Source organism: Aythya fuligula, chromosome 9, assembly GCF_009819795.1.
Source record: "Aythya fuligula isolate bAytFul2 chromosome 9, bAytFul2.pri, whole genome shotgun sequence".
Classification (NCBI taxonomy): Eukaryota; Metazoa; Chordata; class Aves; order Anseriformes; family Anatidae; genus Aythya; species Aythya fuligula.
In genome coordinates this window covers 24,401,311-24,417,438 of record NC_045567.1, presented here as the reverse complement: position 1 = coordinate 24,417,438, position 16,128 = coordinate 24,401,311, and the positions used below count along the sequence as shown (strand labels likewise).

The 16,128-nt window shown below is 55.8% G+C and overlaps 1 protein-coding gene across 4 annotated transcripts in view; it reads left to right on the top strand.

Moving 5' to 3' along the window:
* The window catches only part of LOC116492351 (schwannomin-interacting protein 1), a 137,390-nt gene that overhangs the window by 118,875 nt on the left and 2,387 nt on the right, over positions 1-16,128 (top strand). For 2 of the 4 annotated variants that reach the window (XM_032192982.1, XM_032192983.1), the window contains 5 exons: positions 10,290-10,408; positions 13,373-13,490; positions 14,178-14,375; positions 14,496-14,619; positions 15,601-15,694. In XM_032192982.1, coding sequence (XP_032048873.1) covers positions 10,290-10,408; positions 13,373-13,490; positions 14,178-14,375; positions 14,496-14,619; positions 15,601-15,694 — 653 coding nt within the window. Of the gene's footprint in view, positions 1-610; positions 693-5,617; positions 5,782-10,289; positions 10,409-13,372; positions 13,491-14,177; positions 14,376-14,495; positions 14,620-15,600; positions 15,695-16,128 lie in introns of those variants that run through there. The other 2 variants (XM_032192985.1, XM_032192984.1) reach the window with 2 other exon arrangements.

The following is a 16,128-nucleotide window of genomic DNA, read 5'->3' as shown; positions in this document are numbered from 1 at the left end:
AGCGGCGAAGCCAAACTGTGATAATACCCATGGGTGATCCCGCTGCAGGTGCAGGGATGGGAGAACACCCTTTTGCTTCCCCATTTTCCCCCCTTTTCTCCTGTCAGAGCAGAAAACCAAGCGGCTCGGATCCCTCCACCTGGGCAGCGTGGCCAAGCCCCCGGCCCTATTTTATTTGGGGTGGTGATGGGTGGGGGGGGGGGGATCTGAGGAGGGCAGCGCCTTGAGGACACCGGGGGTGCCCTGGGGACCCCCTCACAGCCACTTCTGCCTAAGGGGGGGACACAGGAGGCGAGAAATGCCCGGTCCCCCCCCGTGCCCCCCATCGCCAAGAGGCGGGGGCAGCGCCAGCGGGGGCGTAGCTTTGCGCAGGGCCCCCCCCCATCCACCCGGCGCTCCCGGTGGGGAGCTTTAATTCCTTTTTTTTCCCCCATTTTCGCCTCCCCCCATCCCCCCCCCATCTCCCGGCGGGCTCGCTCTTTGTGTGGGAGGGAAGGAGCCGGCGGCTGGCGCTGGGCCCGGCGGTCCCCCCCCCCCCTCTTTTTATTCCCCTCCTATCCATCCCCCCCCACAACCCCTCCCCGAGCCCGGCAGAGCCGCGGCCGGCGCTGCGCAGGCGGGGCCGGGCGGCAGCGTCCATCTTCCCCGCGGGATGCTCCGAGATGGTCCTGCAGGAGAACGGCCCCTACCAGGTCGGGGAGGGGGTCCCGAGCCTCGAGGGGGGGGATTTGGGGGGGTCCCGAGGGGAACAGGGGCCTAGCTTGGCGGGGGGACACGGGGAGGTGCGGGGGAGAACAGCCGGAGGGATGGGGAAGGGGATAGGGAGGGGGGGGCTGCGCCTTCCTGCAGGTTTTTTGGGGTGTGTTTGGGGCGCAGAGGTGCGGGGGGGGGTCCGGGATGGGCGCTGCGGCCCCGCTGCGCTCCCCCCCCACCTCCCTGCAGCGCAGCGCCCCCGGCCAAATACAGCCCCTTTCTCCCCAAATGCAGGTGCCCCCTCCCCAAATGCAGGTGCCCCCCCCTCCCCAAATACAGGACACTCCCCCCCCATGCCAAACGCAGGTGCTGCGGGTTAGGGCCCTCCGCAGGGAGCTGCCCCCCCCCCAGCTCTGTGCCCACCCCGGGGTGGTGCTGGGGACCCGGCCTGGTGGTGCCCAGCACCAGCAGCAGCCCCCAGAAAAATGGGGGTGGCCCGGGGGGGGGCAAGGATCCCTGCCCTGACCCCCAAAAAGGCCCATCCCGGTCCCGGGGGGGGTTTAACAGCAGAGGTGGGGGCGCAGCAGCAGTGGTGGTGCGTGCCGAGCATCCTTTGGGTGGGGAGAGGGGCCCTGGGTGCTGCTGCAGCTCCGCAGCCCCTGGAATAGAGGGTGGGTGCTGCGGGGGGTGCACCTGCCCGGGGAATGGCATTTTGGGGGCTCGATCGCCTGGGGAGGTTGTTGCCCCCCCCCAAATATCCGTGTGCTGCGGTGCTGGGAGAGGAACGCGTGCGGACGTGCGGTGGGGTGCGTGCTGCAGGGCGCCCTGCGGGCACTGCCGGCCACCAGAGATGGGCCCCGAGGGACGAGGCTCTGGCCAGGGCAGCAGCACAGCCTCGGGTTCCCCTCAGCTGCATTTAACCCGATTTCAGCCCATTTCTCATGTAAAATGCCAAATCCATCACGAAGGGGAAAGATATCTCTGCGAGTGTGTGTATACATTGGGAGAAAAGGGTTCAGAAGCTGTTGCAGTGCGTGTTTTCACCGTAACAAACGCCGCTGGGAATGGATTTCCCTTTTTAGCTCCTTTGGAAAAAAAAAAAATATAATAATAATAATAATCCCGTTGATTCATTCCCCGCTCGAGGGGCTCTGGTTTTGCTGCAGCTCCGAGCCTGTTGCTCTCGTACCTCGGTCAATGGTGCCATTGTTTCTGCACGGCGGATGTTTGCCCAGCACGCTGAGATTCCCGGCTGCATCGCCGGTCCCGGGGGAGCCGGTGCCTGGTGCCCGGTGCTCAGTGCCTGGCATCCAGAGGCCCGGTGCCGGCCTGTTCGGCTTCCCTGCGTGCTGCTGCCCCGGTTTTGTGCCGCGGCAGCAGGGCTGCGTTGGATCTGTTTTAATCTCCGCTTGTTTACGAGCCGCTTTCTCTCCTCCGGAACGATAAATCCGAGAGTGGAAGCAGGCAGAAAGAATGCAGAGCTCGCGGAAACGGTCCTTTGAACGTAATCTGTCCCCAAACACTGCAAAGAGACAGAGAAACCCTGCCCCCCCCCGAGGCCCGTTAACCTACAGGCCAAGTTTTAATCCCGCTGCGGCTGATGATCCCGGGTTTGGGCTCGAAGCGGGGGCAGAAACGATGGGATTTTGGCGGCCGCCCTGGGCGCTGCGGGGGGAGGAGGGTGGCGGTGTGTAGCTGCGCTCCCCGCATCCCTGCCCACACGCCTTTCCGGAGCTGCTTGGGATTTCTGGGAGCTGCAAAACAAATAGAGGAACGAGCCGGCGCGCTGGGAGAAGCCGAGGACATGTTTGGATTAGAGGAATTCAGCTGAAAAGCTCCGACCTGAGCACGGCCGGGAGTAGAGCCCGCACCAGGAGGGTGCTGGGCTGGTTGGGGTTAGGGACCTGCTTTCTTCGAGCTCAGCCTGGTTGCCCCATGGCCAGGAGGCCCCAGGAGGCCCCAGCACCTTTCCTGGGCCACTGCCCGGTGCCAGCAGGTGGCCGCTGCCTTTCCATCCCTGGGGGCCGTGGCTGGCAGTGCCAGCCCCCATCCAGCTGCACGCTCAGGTCCTGGTGTGCCCACAGGGCCACCACCGCCTCAACCAACAGGGATTTTCTAAAATCTGATGTAAAAAACACCCCGTACAGACCTCTGCGGGGTGGCTAAATGAGGACACGCAGCCTGAAGGCCACAAATAAACTGAGTATTAGAAAAAAAAAAAAAAAAAAGGATAAAAGTAATTTCCTCTTAGCTATTTCTTTCCCTGTTGTACTCTTTAATTTTCCCCTGCCAAAGATTTTGTAATTTTGTTCAGGGCTCCATTTCTCCTACAATTTGACAAGGATGGTGCCAGCTCCTGCATGTTAGGTGAGGTTCAGTGAGGTCCTGAGCTCGCACAGAAGGAAAGCACAGCGTGCAGATCCAGATGCTAACACCGAAATGAAGGTGAAGTCGTTTGCTGTTGTCCTAATGTGTGCTTGAGCAGCGCTGCGCTGGCTTGCAGCCTTAGCTGGCGTTTCAGCTTGCCTTGTGAGCGCATATTTTCAGCATTGCCCAAGGGGTGCAGCGTTGCAGGCCACAAAACCTGGCTCCCCAGGCTGTTGCTGGCCTCATCCCTGCTTCTTCGCCTTTTGGCAAAATGCTGGGTGTGCTAACACTCAGGTGGGCGTCCCTCCGCTCGCAGAGCTGTGTTTTAACAAATCCCTGCAGTGCAGGGGCACGGCAGGTTGAGGGGACGCCTCCTAGGAGATTTATTCAGACCTCTACGACAAGATAAATGTTCCGTGACGTGGTGCTGGTGAGGTTTCTGTGAATGATCCACCACAAAAATATCTCTGGGGAGGGTGCACAAGCGGCCGGTGCTGTCCGTGTGCAGACCGCCAGGTGGAGGCCGGCTTCAGATCCCAGCACGGCCTTTCTGGGGAGAGCTTTGAGTGTTTTTCATTGAAATTCACTGGGAATTGGGGGTTTGTATCCAGTAACTCGGTAACCGGCGCTGTTTGGAGGCTGATGGTGAGCAGCGAGGGGCTGGAGGCGTTTCTCCGAGCCTCCCCCAGCAGAGGAGGCTGACGCGTGCCAGCAGTGTTTAGGAGCTTTTTATTGACCCAAACAAACGTTCCGTGTGCGTGGCCTGGTTAAATTTAGATCCTCGCGTGCTCGTGAGCAATCGGCATGTTTAAACCACGAAGCAGCCCGTTTCCTTCCCTCGCCTGAGCCGACTGGAAGGCTGCCTACCCCGGATGGGCTCATCCTCACCACGGGGGCACCAGCAGCACCCAGAATCACCCAGAATCACCCAGAATCACCCAAAAACACCCAGCACCGTGGCACTGGCCGGGGCTTCATGCTCCTTTTTGTCGCAGCCCCGAGCCGACCCGCTCCGTCCGTGCCCTCTGTAAGTTTTCCTTTTGTGCTATAAAAAGCCAAGCGGCCTCAGGTGGTTCTGGCAGCTTCTCCCCAGCGCTCCCATCGCGCGGCGCTGAGTGGAGGAGCGGCCGCTGTAACCATGGAGCTGCCTCGCAGCTGATGCAATCTGACGTCTGCTTCCCCGTACCCAGGAGGGCTCGGCAGCAACAAGATGCCCAAGCCGTGCCCACCTTGCAGCACGGCCCCGTGCCGCTGCTGCTTGTGTTCCTGTGAGCCCACGGGTGCTGTGGGTGCCTCTCAAAAGGACGCTGGTTGCCAAAGGGATGGTTGTGGGGCCGGTGCTGCGCATCCCTGCTGGCCTTCGGCATCACCTGGGCTGGCTCCCCGTGCTGGGACACCCAGCAAATGTCCCCATTTTGGGGCTGAGCTCTCTCCGGAGCTCAGGGTGACTTTATCTCTGGTCGTGGGCACCCCAACGGCACCACAGGCTGTGGGATCCCAGCCGCAAGCCCTTCCCCTCCCTTGCACGCTGCCTCCCCTCTCTGGGAGCTCCCAGGCCGATGGTGTCTGCAGAACCCCCAAAAAAAACCCTTTTCTTGAAAAAAACAAGGGCCGGGGCGTACCGGCGCGGTGCCGTAGGCCTCATTGTGCTCCGAACAAAGGTGCTCGGAGAAACCAAGGCGTTATCAGAGCGGACGTCAGTCAGGGTCCCCATTGTCGGGAGGGGAAGTTAATTTTAGGAGCAGCGGGAAATGGCACCGTGAGTCAGCGGCGGGGGGGCAAAAATAATGAAATGCCCGGATGGCAGCAGCTCCCAGCCGAGGCAAGGAGCTAGAAATCACCATCCTGGGAAAATAACTGGATTAAACAATCCTGCCTGTTTATTATCTTTTTCCTGCCACTCTCAGGGCAGAGTTAAGGCACAATCCGTGTGTCACCGCGGAGGTGAACTCCGCACCGTGTGCGTTTGGGGTGGGATGAAGTCAGTCGGGCTTGGCTCCACCATTTCGGCCGCGGGGCTGTTGCAGCTCTGGGTCCGACAGCCCCACAGCTGGGTCCCAGCAGAAACCAGCACCTCTACGCCACGTTTTAGGGCTCGCTGGGCAAACAGGACGTGAGGTCCATCCTCCGAAGGCTCCCCTATATTAACCGCGTGTCCGGAGCTGCGCTCGCACGTCCCGCTTCCGTCCAGCTCCCGCGGGGCGGGTGGCGAGCCCAGGCTGCTGGGGCTCCGCTCGCTAACCCCTAGAAACCTTTTTTTTCCACCCAAAAGAACCGCTTTGGGCCGGGAACACACTGCTGGGATCTCCCTGCTGCTGTCGAGGGACCCACGCAGCACCGGCCCGGCTCTGACATAAGACACCGGGATTTTTCCTGCCCTTGCGCAGCCGGCGAGGGCTCGGGGCTATTTTTACCCGGCGCTGCCAGTGGCTGGAGCGAGCCCTCGGCTTTCTTTCCTCCGCCGGCTCCCGCTAATCAGCCCCGGCCGCTGCCTTTGACTTTATTAGGGCAAGCTGCAGGCAGGGAGGCGGCGAGGCCCCGGCGAGCGAGGCCCCGTTGCCGGTGAGCGGGGTGCCCGGGGCCACGCTGCCATGTCCCCGCGGCACGGCGGGGAGCGGCGGGGAGCGCCCGGCAGCCGGGGCCATGAGCGGGGCCGGTGATGGAATGGCTGACATCATCGGGCAGGCATCCGCGCGGGACGTGGAGGGGAATTATAAAAAGGTAGGGGACAGAAAGGAGCCTTTTGTCCGCGCGCTGCGAGCGGCCCCCTGCTGCCAAGCGCCCTGCGCTGGGCACGGGGCTGCGGGCACAGGGATTGGGAATGGGGCTTGGGCACAAAGCTGTGGGCATGGGGTTTGGGAATGGGGCTTGGGAATGGGGCTTGGGAATAGGGCTTGGGAATGGGGTTTGGGCACGGGGTTGCAGGCACAGGGTTTGGGCATGGGTTTGGGCGTGAGACTGTGGGCATGGGGTTTGGGGATGGAGCTGTGGGCATGGGGTTTGGGCATGAAGTTGTAAGCCTGGGGCTTGAATATGGAGCTCCAGGCATGGGGTTTGGGCACAGAGCTGTCGTGCACAGGGCTATGGGACACGGGGCTGCAGGCACAGAGCTTCACAGTGCAAGGAGCGCAGAGCTGGGCTGCGTGTGACATGCTGATTTCATGTGCTCGCTGATGCCCTGTCCCCGGTTTGATGTGCTGCTTGGCAAAACTCCCCCTCCTCTGCGTGTCCTCGTCACGGCTTCTCCCTAAAAGACATTTCCAAACCCCTCCTCATGCCACGAGACCTGTAATTTTTAAGGCACCGTGCCACGTGGCTTGAGAGAATACGAAGGGTTGACCTTATTTTGTATTTTACGGCACATGCATCCATCAAAACAAGTGTTGTGCAATTATAATTTCTGTTGGTAAATCCAATCATAGCCTTTGTACTTCACGGAGATAAAAAAAGGCTGCGTACGGGCCTGGGACTTTAAATATAGTAATTGTCCATGTCTGGTAATGACAGACCCTGGCAAAAAATAGCGTCCGTGGCGTGGCTGTGCCTGGTGCTCCCGTGGGGACCAGGCAGCCCCGGGCTGGTGGGGCCATGTCCTCTGATGTCCCCTGATGTCCCCCAGCTTCACAAACCCCATAGGTTTTAACCCCTCGCTCGGACAGGGCTGGCACTGCCCTGCAGGCTCTTGGTCCTGCCTGAATATTTACAGCATTCATCAGCCTGGTATTTGCTGCGTGGCTCTTTCCTTCCAAACATTTTGGGCAGGGTATTAACAAGCCGTGCCTCTGCTCGTCCCTGGCTCATACCGATCAGCCCAGCCCCAGAAACGTCCCTGCTGAAGGTGGATGGTCCCGAAGTGCGGTGGTGGAGCCCGGCAAAGTGCTGCTACACCTGAATCGGGGATAAATATTTCATGTGCACTCTCGGCTTGCTATTTTGGGCGACGGCTGCAAGGAGTGAAGGCCGCTAAGTAAGCCAGCCAAGCGGGGTGGACGAACAGAGCGGCCCCTCAAGGGACATAAATAATACAGCGTGGGGATATGGGGCGGGCTGCTCTTCCCAGAAAACACAGAAATCCTGTTAGGATCGCCTCGATGCGCCCCAAAGGACTGGGCTTGTGTGGGAAGCAGGCACATGTTGGACAAGATTCGGGGTCTTGGCCAAAGATGGGATTTTCATGGTGCCTCCACGCTTAAATCAAGATGGGCGTACACGGGGAGGTAGGGATGAATGGCTCTGCGAGCTGAGAGTTGGAAATTCCCGTGCTCACCGATTGCTGTGTATGTGCAGGAGAAAATACATTCAAAAATGGGTCAGGAAGAGATAAAATGGGTCAGGCAGCCATAGCGGTGTAACGCTAATGAACGGGGCAGCACTCGGCACTCGCCACCTTTGTGCCCATCCCGTGCACCGGAGGAGCTGCAGGAGGCAGCAGGGTGCTGGGACAGAAACGGGCACGGGCAGAAAGCAGCAGAAAACATCAACCCAACAACTTTTTTTAAAAAAAATGATGTTTTATTATTATTATTTTTTCCCCACTGGCTGTCCTGAGGACGGGAGGTGTTTGCTGCTGGTGCCGACGAGCTCTCTCCAAGGAACGGGGACGGCCTCGCCGCGATGTGTCGGGGCAGGCGCACGTGGAGCAGAGCGGAGCGGTGATTAAGAGCACAAATTGCTCTGCACAATCAGCAAACAGCGGAGAGAAAATTGCAGTAGGCGTGCAAACAGCAATAATTGCAGCGTGCGGGGTGGAGGAGCAGCGTCTGGCAGCCTCAGCTCCTCCCGGCGAGATGCCTTCCTCTCGTGGGGGCTGCACCTTTCTTGGAAACGCTCCCACCTGGTTTGGGGACCTCCTCCACCAGCATGGGGAAGCAGGAATCCCACCTTGTCCTGTAAAAATCACAGGCTAACAGAGCAGCCTTCAGCAATACGACTGAACCCCCTTTTGGAAATGCGTGTGGTTTTCATTTCCGTGTCAAAATGCGTATTTAAATAACACGGTTTTATATTTTCCTTGCTAGTACCTTTACATTTTACTCAATACATTATTTTTTATATACAAAGTGTGTTTGATAGTCAAAAAAAAAAAAAAAAAACACCTGCAATTTTCCTTCTCAATTTCCAGTTTTCAGTGCTCAGCTCAGGATGTATAATGCAGCTGGTGGGTAATTTATCTAAAGCATAAAGTTCAGCTCCCTCAGGCATATTATATTTCTTAGTAACTGTTCCCTATTTTATAATAACAAATAGGGCTCTCGATTTCTTTATGGTCATTATCCTGTGTCTGTTTTATAAAATGGGAGACGCCGAGTTCGGTACTGGGAATACTGTTATTTAGGATCCTCAATAACGGCCTGGCGGAGAAAACAAATTGCACATTGATTAAATGTACAGATGTCAAACGGGGAGCAGCTGCAGCCTCGTCGGGACACGGGGCGAAATTATGAAAGGTCTGGAGAGAGAGAGCACCGTCTGAAGGGGGAAAATGCGTGAGAGTGGTCCGCAGCTCTGTGTGTTTTAAGGCAAAACAGCGAGTTTGGGGATGGGATGGGATGGGATGGGATGGGATGGGATGGGATGGGATGGGATGGGATGGGATGGGATGGGATGGGATGGGATGGGATGGGATGGGGTCCTCTATCCAGCAGCAGCCCGTGGAGGTGCCTCTGGCTCCCGGTGTCTGGGCGAGATGGGAAAGCCTGGGCATGGAAAAGAGGCAGATGGGAGGGTAAGGGCGAGGATTGCCTCAGTGGCAGAAGGGAGGAGGAGTATCCGTGCTTTCATGAAATATTAACGTGCCTTGGGGACGTACCCGGGGATACATCTGGCACTCGGAAGCAGCTGAGCTCAGAGCCGGGTCGCCAGTAACCTCTTTTTGAAGGAGGAGGCTGCCCAGTCTACATTTATTTACCAGTATTGCTTTCAGCCCTGCTCGCGCGTGGCCGGGGGCCGCGATGGGCAGCACGAGGGACACACATGGGCAGCCCCCACCCTGCCCTTACCCCACGGAAAGGTCTGGTTTCCCTGCGGTACGTCTTGTTGCTTCGTCTCTCCTTGGTTGCTCCTCCAAATAGCGGCCTCTCTCCCCAGATCCCCAAGGGGTGGAAGGCTGCCAGGCCGGGAGCATCTTCACTAAACAGTGGCTTGCATGGGAAAAAAAAGAAAAAAAAATAATCATTTGAGGGTGTTTGCCTTATGTTTTTCAAGTGTTGTCTCTGATCTATTTTTACTTTAATCTCTGTGCTGCTACCACCAGCAGGGCTGGCTGTGTTTCCTCGAAATGCAGATCAAGGCCTTGCCTACTGAAAGTTTAAAAAACAGAATAAAAAAAATAATATCTAGGCGGTCTAGGTTGTGACTTCTATGAACAGGAGCTGAACTTGGAAAATTCAGTACCCCTTGATGCCAGGAGGGTTACTTTTAATATTTTTGAGTTATTTGTAGTGGTGAAAAAGGAGTTAGGTTACAAATGAAGCGTGTGTTTTGGTAAGGGATTGGCAATGTAACGGCAGCAGTCAGCACCAGAGTTACATTAAAGGATTAGCTATTTGTAGCTAATGATATACATTTCGTTATATGTCACTCCCTTCTGTCAGATATAGATACTTTATTTTAGTTAGGTGAAATATGGGAGGTACGTCTATATGGGCAGCATGGATTGAAGTCTGTGTTGGGTATCCAGGGAAGTTGTTCTGTGTTACTCTGAAATGCAATGTTTCAGGGCTTCCAAATGTTCCTTCTGCCAATTATTTGCCTTCTTTTAAGAAGTTGTAGCCAGCATGGGCGCATAATCCATTACCAACAGCCAGCGGTGTGGTAGTGCTGTTAATTTGGGTCTGGATCTGTGATTCTCACTTATTGCACGCCGATTACTTCCACATTCATCGATGGGTGATTCCTTGTAAATCATTTTGTAGCCTGACTTTATCCCAAATACACACACATATGAATGCATTTTTAAAGCCATGGATAATTTGATGGCAACGGTTAAAAACCCACCTGCAGGTCGGTTGCCCAGAGGGCTGTGTAAGGTGCCTCTGGGGGAAGTGGAGGCACTGCTGGTGCCAACACGGCCTCGGTGGCTGTGTGTACCCCTAGATCTCAGCAGATATATGTGCAGACGTGCATCAGGAAGGCTCCTTGGGTGCTGAGCCCCCTTGTGCACGGGCCTGGCCACGGTGCCGGGGACTTCACCGCCTGCCTGACACCTCCCTGCGCTCCTTCCCTCGCAGGCGCAGAAGAATGAGCGCGAGTCCATCAGGCAGAAGTTGGCACTGGGCAGCTTCTTCGACGATGGCCCGGGACTGTACACCAGCTGCAGCAAGAGCGGCAAGCCCAGCCTCTCCTCCCGGTACGTGGGGTGATGGTGATGGTGGGGGGCAGCTGGGGTTGGGGTGGGAGAAGGGCTGGGTAGCGGGGTTTGCCATGGGAATCTCTGTGTTGAGCTGCAAAATCCGCAGAATTTGAATGTTGTCATGGAAGATGTGCATGCCCGAAGCAGGATGGGCTTGATAAGTTATTCCTGGGTTAGCTTGGTGAGAGCTTGTGAAAAAAAAAAAAACACACTAGGTTGTGAAAGTGCATCCTTCTTCAGGGGTTTGGGAGGCAGAGGTGTGCTGGAAGTGGATCTTTCTCTGATAATTACCTTGGTGGTAGCGTATCAGTGGAGCTCCTTCTCCTTTGCTGAATTTACCTTCTACTGCCTCCTGAAATACCTGCAGTATTGCCTGGGGATACAGCAAGGTCTCCAGCTTTCTGGACAAGAAATTTGGGGAAACGAGCGTGCAGGGAGCAGAGCCGCAGCGTGGTCCTGGCCTGGGCAGCAACCTGGGGGCTTGTGAGATGTGGTGTGATGGGGACGGGCCCCAGGTGTGCTGGGGAGGGCCTGGATGTGTTCAGCTGCCGGGGGGGGCCCACAGCACTTGGAAAGCCTCCCACACCTGGGTACCGACAGGCTACTGCCATGGCATGGCCACAAAAAAACTGGGAGAGTATAAAAGCAGGAGGAATGCTGCTAGCACAGCAGAGAGGTGCAGTTGCAAAATTCGACTGAGCTGCAAGGCATCTGAAAGGGAAAGCTGTTGTGCGCTGTGTAGTTACAGCTAAACCAGTAACCACTACCTCGTAATTACGGTGCAGGGCTAATTAACGCTGCGCAGCAGGGTTTGGCAGCTGTGCCATGAGAAAATACCAGGTGTACCTGAATGCTTTGGCTTTTTGTTAGTATTTATAGCCCGGGCAAAGCACTGGTACACGCTGCATGTGTCAGGACACCCACAGGCTCTCAGAACCAGCAGAGGCCGACCCGCTCCTGGAGAAGGGACTGGCACTGTGCTTGGCTTCCCTTAGCCATGTTTCAGGTGCCACATGGACACAGGCTGGATGTGAGGGGGGTGACAGTCCCTGTCCCTCCACGTGGTGCTCCCAGTCCTTGTCCCAGTACCATGAGGCAAGCACAGGGCGCAACCACGCACTGTAGCATCCTCTTCCAGGCCGGTCTCTGCCTCTCAGCTGCTCACTGCTTTAATCCAGGCTTTTTACAACACGGCCAGCATCCTGTTTCTACCAATCCAGTGCTCCCAGAGGTGCCTCTGCTAGCAGACGTGTGGTTTGGGCATTTAGGTCACGCTCTTGACACGCAGGCATCCCGCAGGCCCCATTTTGCACTTGCTCTTCCCTTTCTGCATGAAGCAGTTTTAAGCCAAGCCGAAGGCAGCATCCTGCTCCCCGTCCTGGGTATCCACGTTTATTTAGCCTGGCTTAAAAGCCTGTGTGTAATTATTAATGCTAACGTAGAGTAATGAATAAACAAAACCACGAAACCTAATGTAAAATTAGAGTTTGCTGCCTGTAAGTACAGATATAAACCCCCTTGTTGCAGAGCTTGTGCGTGGGCCTGCCCCATCTTAGGCACGTGGTGGTGGGGCCTGGTAGTGCTGGCACAGGAAACCTCTGCTTCCTGGGGATATTTTTTAAAAATGAATTTGGAATATGAGCAAAGACTGAGCAGGATCTGTAGGAGGCAAATGGGCCCGGCCCTGACGTCAGGTGCCTGGGACACGCAGCGGGAAGGCTGATAACTGCAGTCATCGGCTGCTGTGCCCGATGAACGCCACTGTGGGGTTTCATAAATATGGTTTTGTAAAAGGAGTCACTTCCTGGTGTGCTATGAGATGTTTATCTGACCAGAGGCACCAGATGAAGTGGTTTCACCCAGTTCTCGGTGCACCACATGTGCTGCTCCAAGCCTGCCCTGGCCAGTCAGCGGCACGGGGCTGACTGGGATGTGGGAATGGCTGAACTGGGAGCAGACTGCCTGCATTCGGCAGGGCCAGTGCTGGTTCTGGAGGGGTCAGTGCTTGGCCTGAAGCTACCAAATGTGGTCATCGATGAGCTGGAAATATGTGCGATATCACGGCTCATAACTCAAGTGGTAGCGGGAGTGAAATCACCTGGGATTTGGGAGACTGCGCTGGGTGACAGGGGTGCCTCCTCACCTCCGTCCTGCTCTTGCCTTGCTCAGCAGTGGGGTTTGGGGCTGTGCTGCTTCCCTTCTCCCTCTCACTTGGGAGCTGATTGCTAACTGTAGTTATTTATAAAGCCGGGAAGGTTTCAGCTGTAGAAGCAGCCTCTTCGCCGCAGACAGCCTTACTACCCTCCTAAATAAATCATTTTGGTCATCCCACGTTATTTGGTATTAAAGGCCACCCGCGATGACGAAGCTCTGCGGTATCTCAGCAGTTCTGAAGTTCATCCATAGATGGTGGTAGAGGCTTTATATCGGGTAGAGGCCTTAGCGTTGCGGAGCCGGGCGCTTTCAGTCCCTTGGGGATGCCTCTTAGAAACCTGGCCTGGCGCAGAGGAGGCAGCCTGCCTGGGACTTGTCACCATCAGCACCAGCATTTGGCCCTGCTCTGCTGCTGGTGGGGCTTTGGGGCTGCTCAGGGCCGAGCAGGGCATCGCTGTTGCAGGTCCACCACAGGGCACGGCCACGGAGGAGAGGCAGCTGCATGGGGCCACAGCCTGGCACCGAGGCAGTTCCTCTCAGCACGTGAGAGTGGAGGTGTTTTGGGTGTGTTTCCACATCAAATAACAGCTCTGGGACCATCTTCTCAGGGAAAAAAGTGGTTCTGTTTTTCTTAGGTCAGTGCAAAATCAGGCAAGCAGGGCCTGCTGCTGCCGGTGCTGCAGCACCTCGCCTGCAGGCCCTGTTGACGTGATGGGGGGAAGCGCAGGATCCCAGCACGGTGTCCAGCCCCATTCCCGTCCCCATCCCCGTCCCATCCCCGTGTTGTCACCTCTCCTTCCCCCGCAGGCTCCAAAGCGGGATGAACCTGCAGATCTGCTTCGTGAATGACAGCGGCAGCGACAAGGACAGCGACGCCGATGACAGCAAGACAGAGACCAGCCTGGACACGCCTTTGTCGCCCATGGTAGGTCTGGGGGCGCCTCTTGCAGGGGTGCGGGGCACAAAAACCTTAACACTGTCCCTAATGGGAACCCGTGGAGAGCCGAGCCTATTAAAACAGCAGCGCTAAACCCCAGAGCAGCATCTTCAGTCGTCAATAAAAGAAATGCAGGGTGCTGAGAGGCAGATTGCACATTGCCCCTGGGTAGCAGAGACCTGCTGCTGACACCAGCCACCTCCATGGTCAATGTCCCTTCTCCGCCCTCCTTTCTCCATGGGTCTGGTAATTGCCCAGGCAGTAATGGATTCGAAGCCGTATCAGCTCCCACCAGCTTTCCTCTCCTCTTTTCCTCTGTGAATATAACACAGAGGCCCCAGACATGTGCTAGGCTTTCCTCCAGCTTAACCAGCCCGTCCTCTAAACACCCATTGATCTGCCTGGCTCCCCTTTGAATTGCATGTGCTCAAGCTGCCATTGGTACTCAAAGGAGGCAAAATCACTGCTTGGTTTTTACAAATAATCTTGCAGACTTAATTTTTAAAAAATAATTAAAAAAAAAAAAAAAAACTTGTTTCACCTTGCCTGTAGAAATCATGCCATTTGTGAGTGCACAAAAAGGCGATAAGGTGCAAGCCAACTGCTTTGCTCTGTCCCCGCTGGCGGCGGCGGTGGCAGTGCCGGGCTGTAACGGCTGCGTGTCTGCTTCCCTAGAGCAAGCAGAGCTCTTCCTACTCCGACAGAGACACGACCGAGGAGGAGTCCGAGTCCCTCGATGACATGGATTTTCTCACCAGGCAAAAGAAACTCCAAGCCGAAGCCAAAATGGCCTTGGCTATGGCAAAGCCCATGGCCAAAATGCAGGTGGAGGTGGAAAAGCAGAACAGGAAGAAATCTCCGGTAGCTGATCTTGTAAGTGTGGGGCTGGGACCTCTGCCCATTGCTCCTCTGGCTTTATCATAAATAATTACAAGTGAAAACAATTACAGATAATTCAGGGAAATAATTAAAGAGTGGAAACTTTATTTCCAGCTGCCACATATGCCTCATATAAGCGAATGCCTGATGAAGAGAAGCTTAAAACCCACTGATTTGAGAGACATGACTATCGGGCAGCTACAAGTGATAGTCAATGATCTCCACTCACAGATAGAAAGTAAGTGATATTTGTTTAATTCTTCTTTGGCATGTCCCATCTACTTCAGGGTATACATAAAAATGTTGGTAAATGTACAATAACACAAATACAAGTGGCACTGCAGAAGCTGGAGGTGGATTTTTTGCCAGATTCTTCTCCTTTTTGCCTTCTTTTTTTTCCCCAAAGCACTCGGAGTGCTCTGTAACATAGGGATGGTGGTGGCAGCATTGCTCCAGCACCTGCCGCATCGTTTGTAACTCAAAACCTTGTCGGGTAAAAATACTCTCAGGACATCTGGAAGCTGCTGCCAGTTTTATGCCTTTATGCAGCTTTATGGCTGCGTTTTCCTGTGATGCTGTGCTGTGGCATCAGGAACATCCACAAGTGGAGAAACTCCAGACTAGCAGGCAGCCTGGGCACATAGATTCTGGTGAATGTGCTGCTCTGGCAGCTTGCAGTGAGTTAACGTGTTTCATGGGTCCTTGCATTTGCCTCCTTGTCTGTCTTTGCTCTCTCCAAAGGATCCAGGGTTTTTCCCCCAGGCATCTCCACCTTCCAGTGCCAACAATTAATTAATCTTGGAGGAAACTTCTCCGGTGGCTGTAGGTCAAAAAAATGAAAAAAATGTTTATTGGGCTCCCTTGCTGCTCTGTAATTGCTCGCGTTTGTTAATTAGCAACCCTCCTGGCAGCCCCAGAGCCCTCTGCTAGGGATGTTTTGCTGCTTGGAGACTGCCCCTGGTTTCTGCCCGCAGGCGGGCAGCAGCAGCCGCTCCTCTTCTTGTGTTCACATGACAGGCAGGGATGCTGCTCAGGGGGCAAGTGGTGCCTAAATACCCCCAGGCTGGATGCTTGCTGCAGTTTTTATTGCCCAGGACTCCTCAAAAGCTGTAGCACTGAGGCTTGAGTCCCAGAAGCACTAGGAAATTTATTCAATTACAATATTACAAACTCACCCCTGGGCACAGCACCAACTCCCCGCCTTTCTCTCCGGCCCTAGGCTTGAACGAGGAGCTGGTGCAGCTGCTGCTCATCCGGGACGAGCTGCACACGGAGCAGGACGCGATGCTGGTGGACATCGAGGACCTGACCAGGTGAGGGGGGTCCATGTGCGCTTCCCTTCGCTCGGGACCTGGCTCCGTGGTGGCAACGTGGACGGGGCTTCTTTTAGCAGAGTTTCAGTCCTAGACGATTTGGGTTGGCGGTAACAAAGCACTCAGGGTTTGGGGGCCAAAATCCCACAAAAGCAGGAGCTGCGGGGAGACAAGCACCAGAAAAGCAGGCTCGACCCTGCACAGGTGTGTCCTGTGCTTTGGAAAACGCTTCGCTTCCAAAATGCAGTGAGCAGGGGTTCAGTAAGCAGAGGGATTTGGCAGCCCGGGCAGCGCCGCGGTGGCGGTGCCGCATCCTGGCATTGTTCGTGGCCGAGGAAGCCTCAGTTCCCTGCGGAAGAGGAGGAAGTGCCTGAAGCTGAAGCAGACCCCGTGGGGAAGGTGTTTCCTGGCCGGGGAAGCGTTCCCTTCCTGAC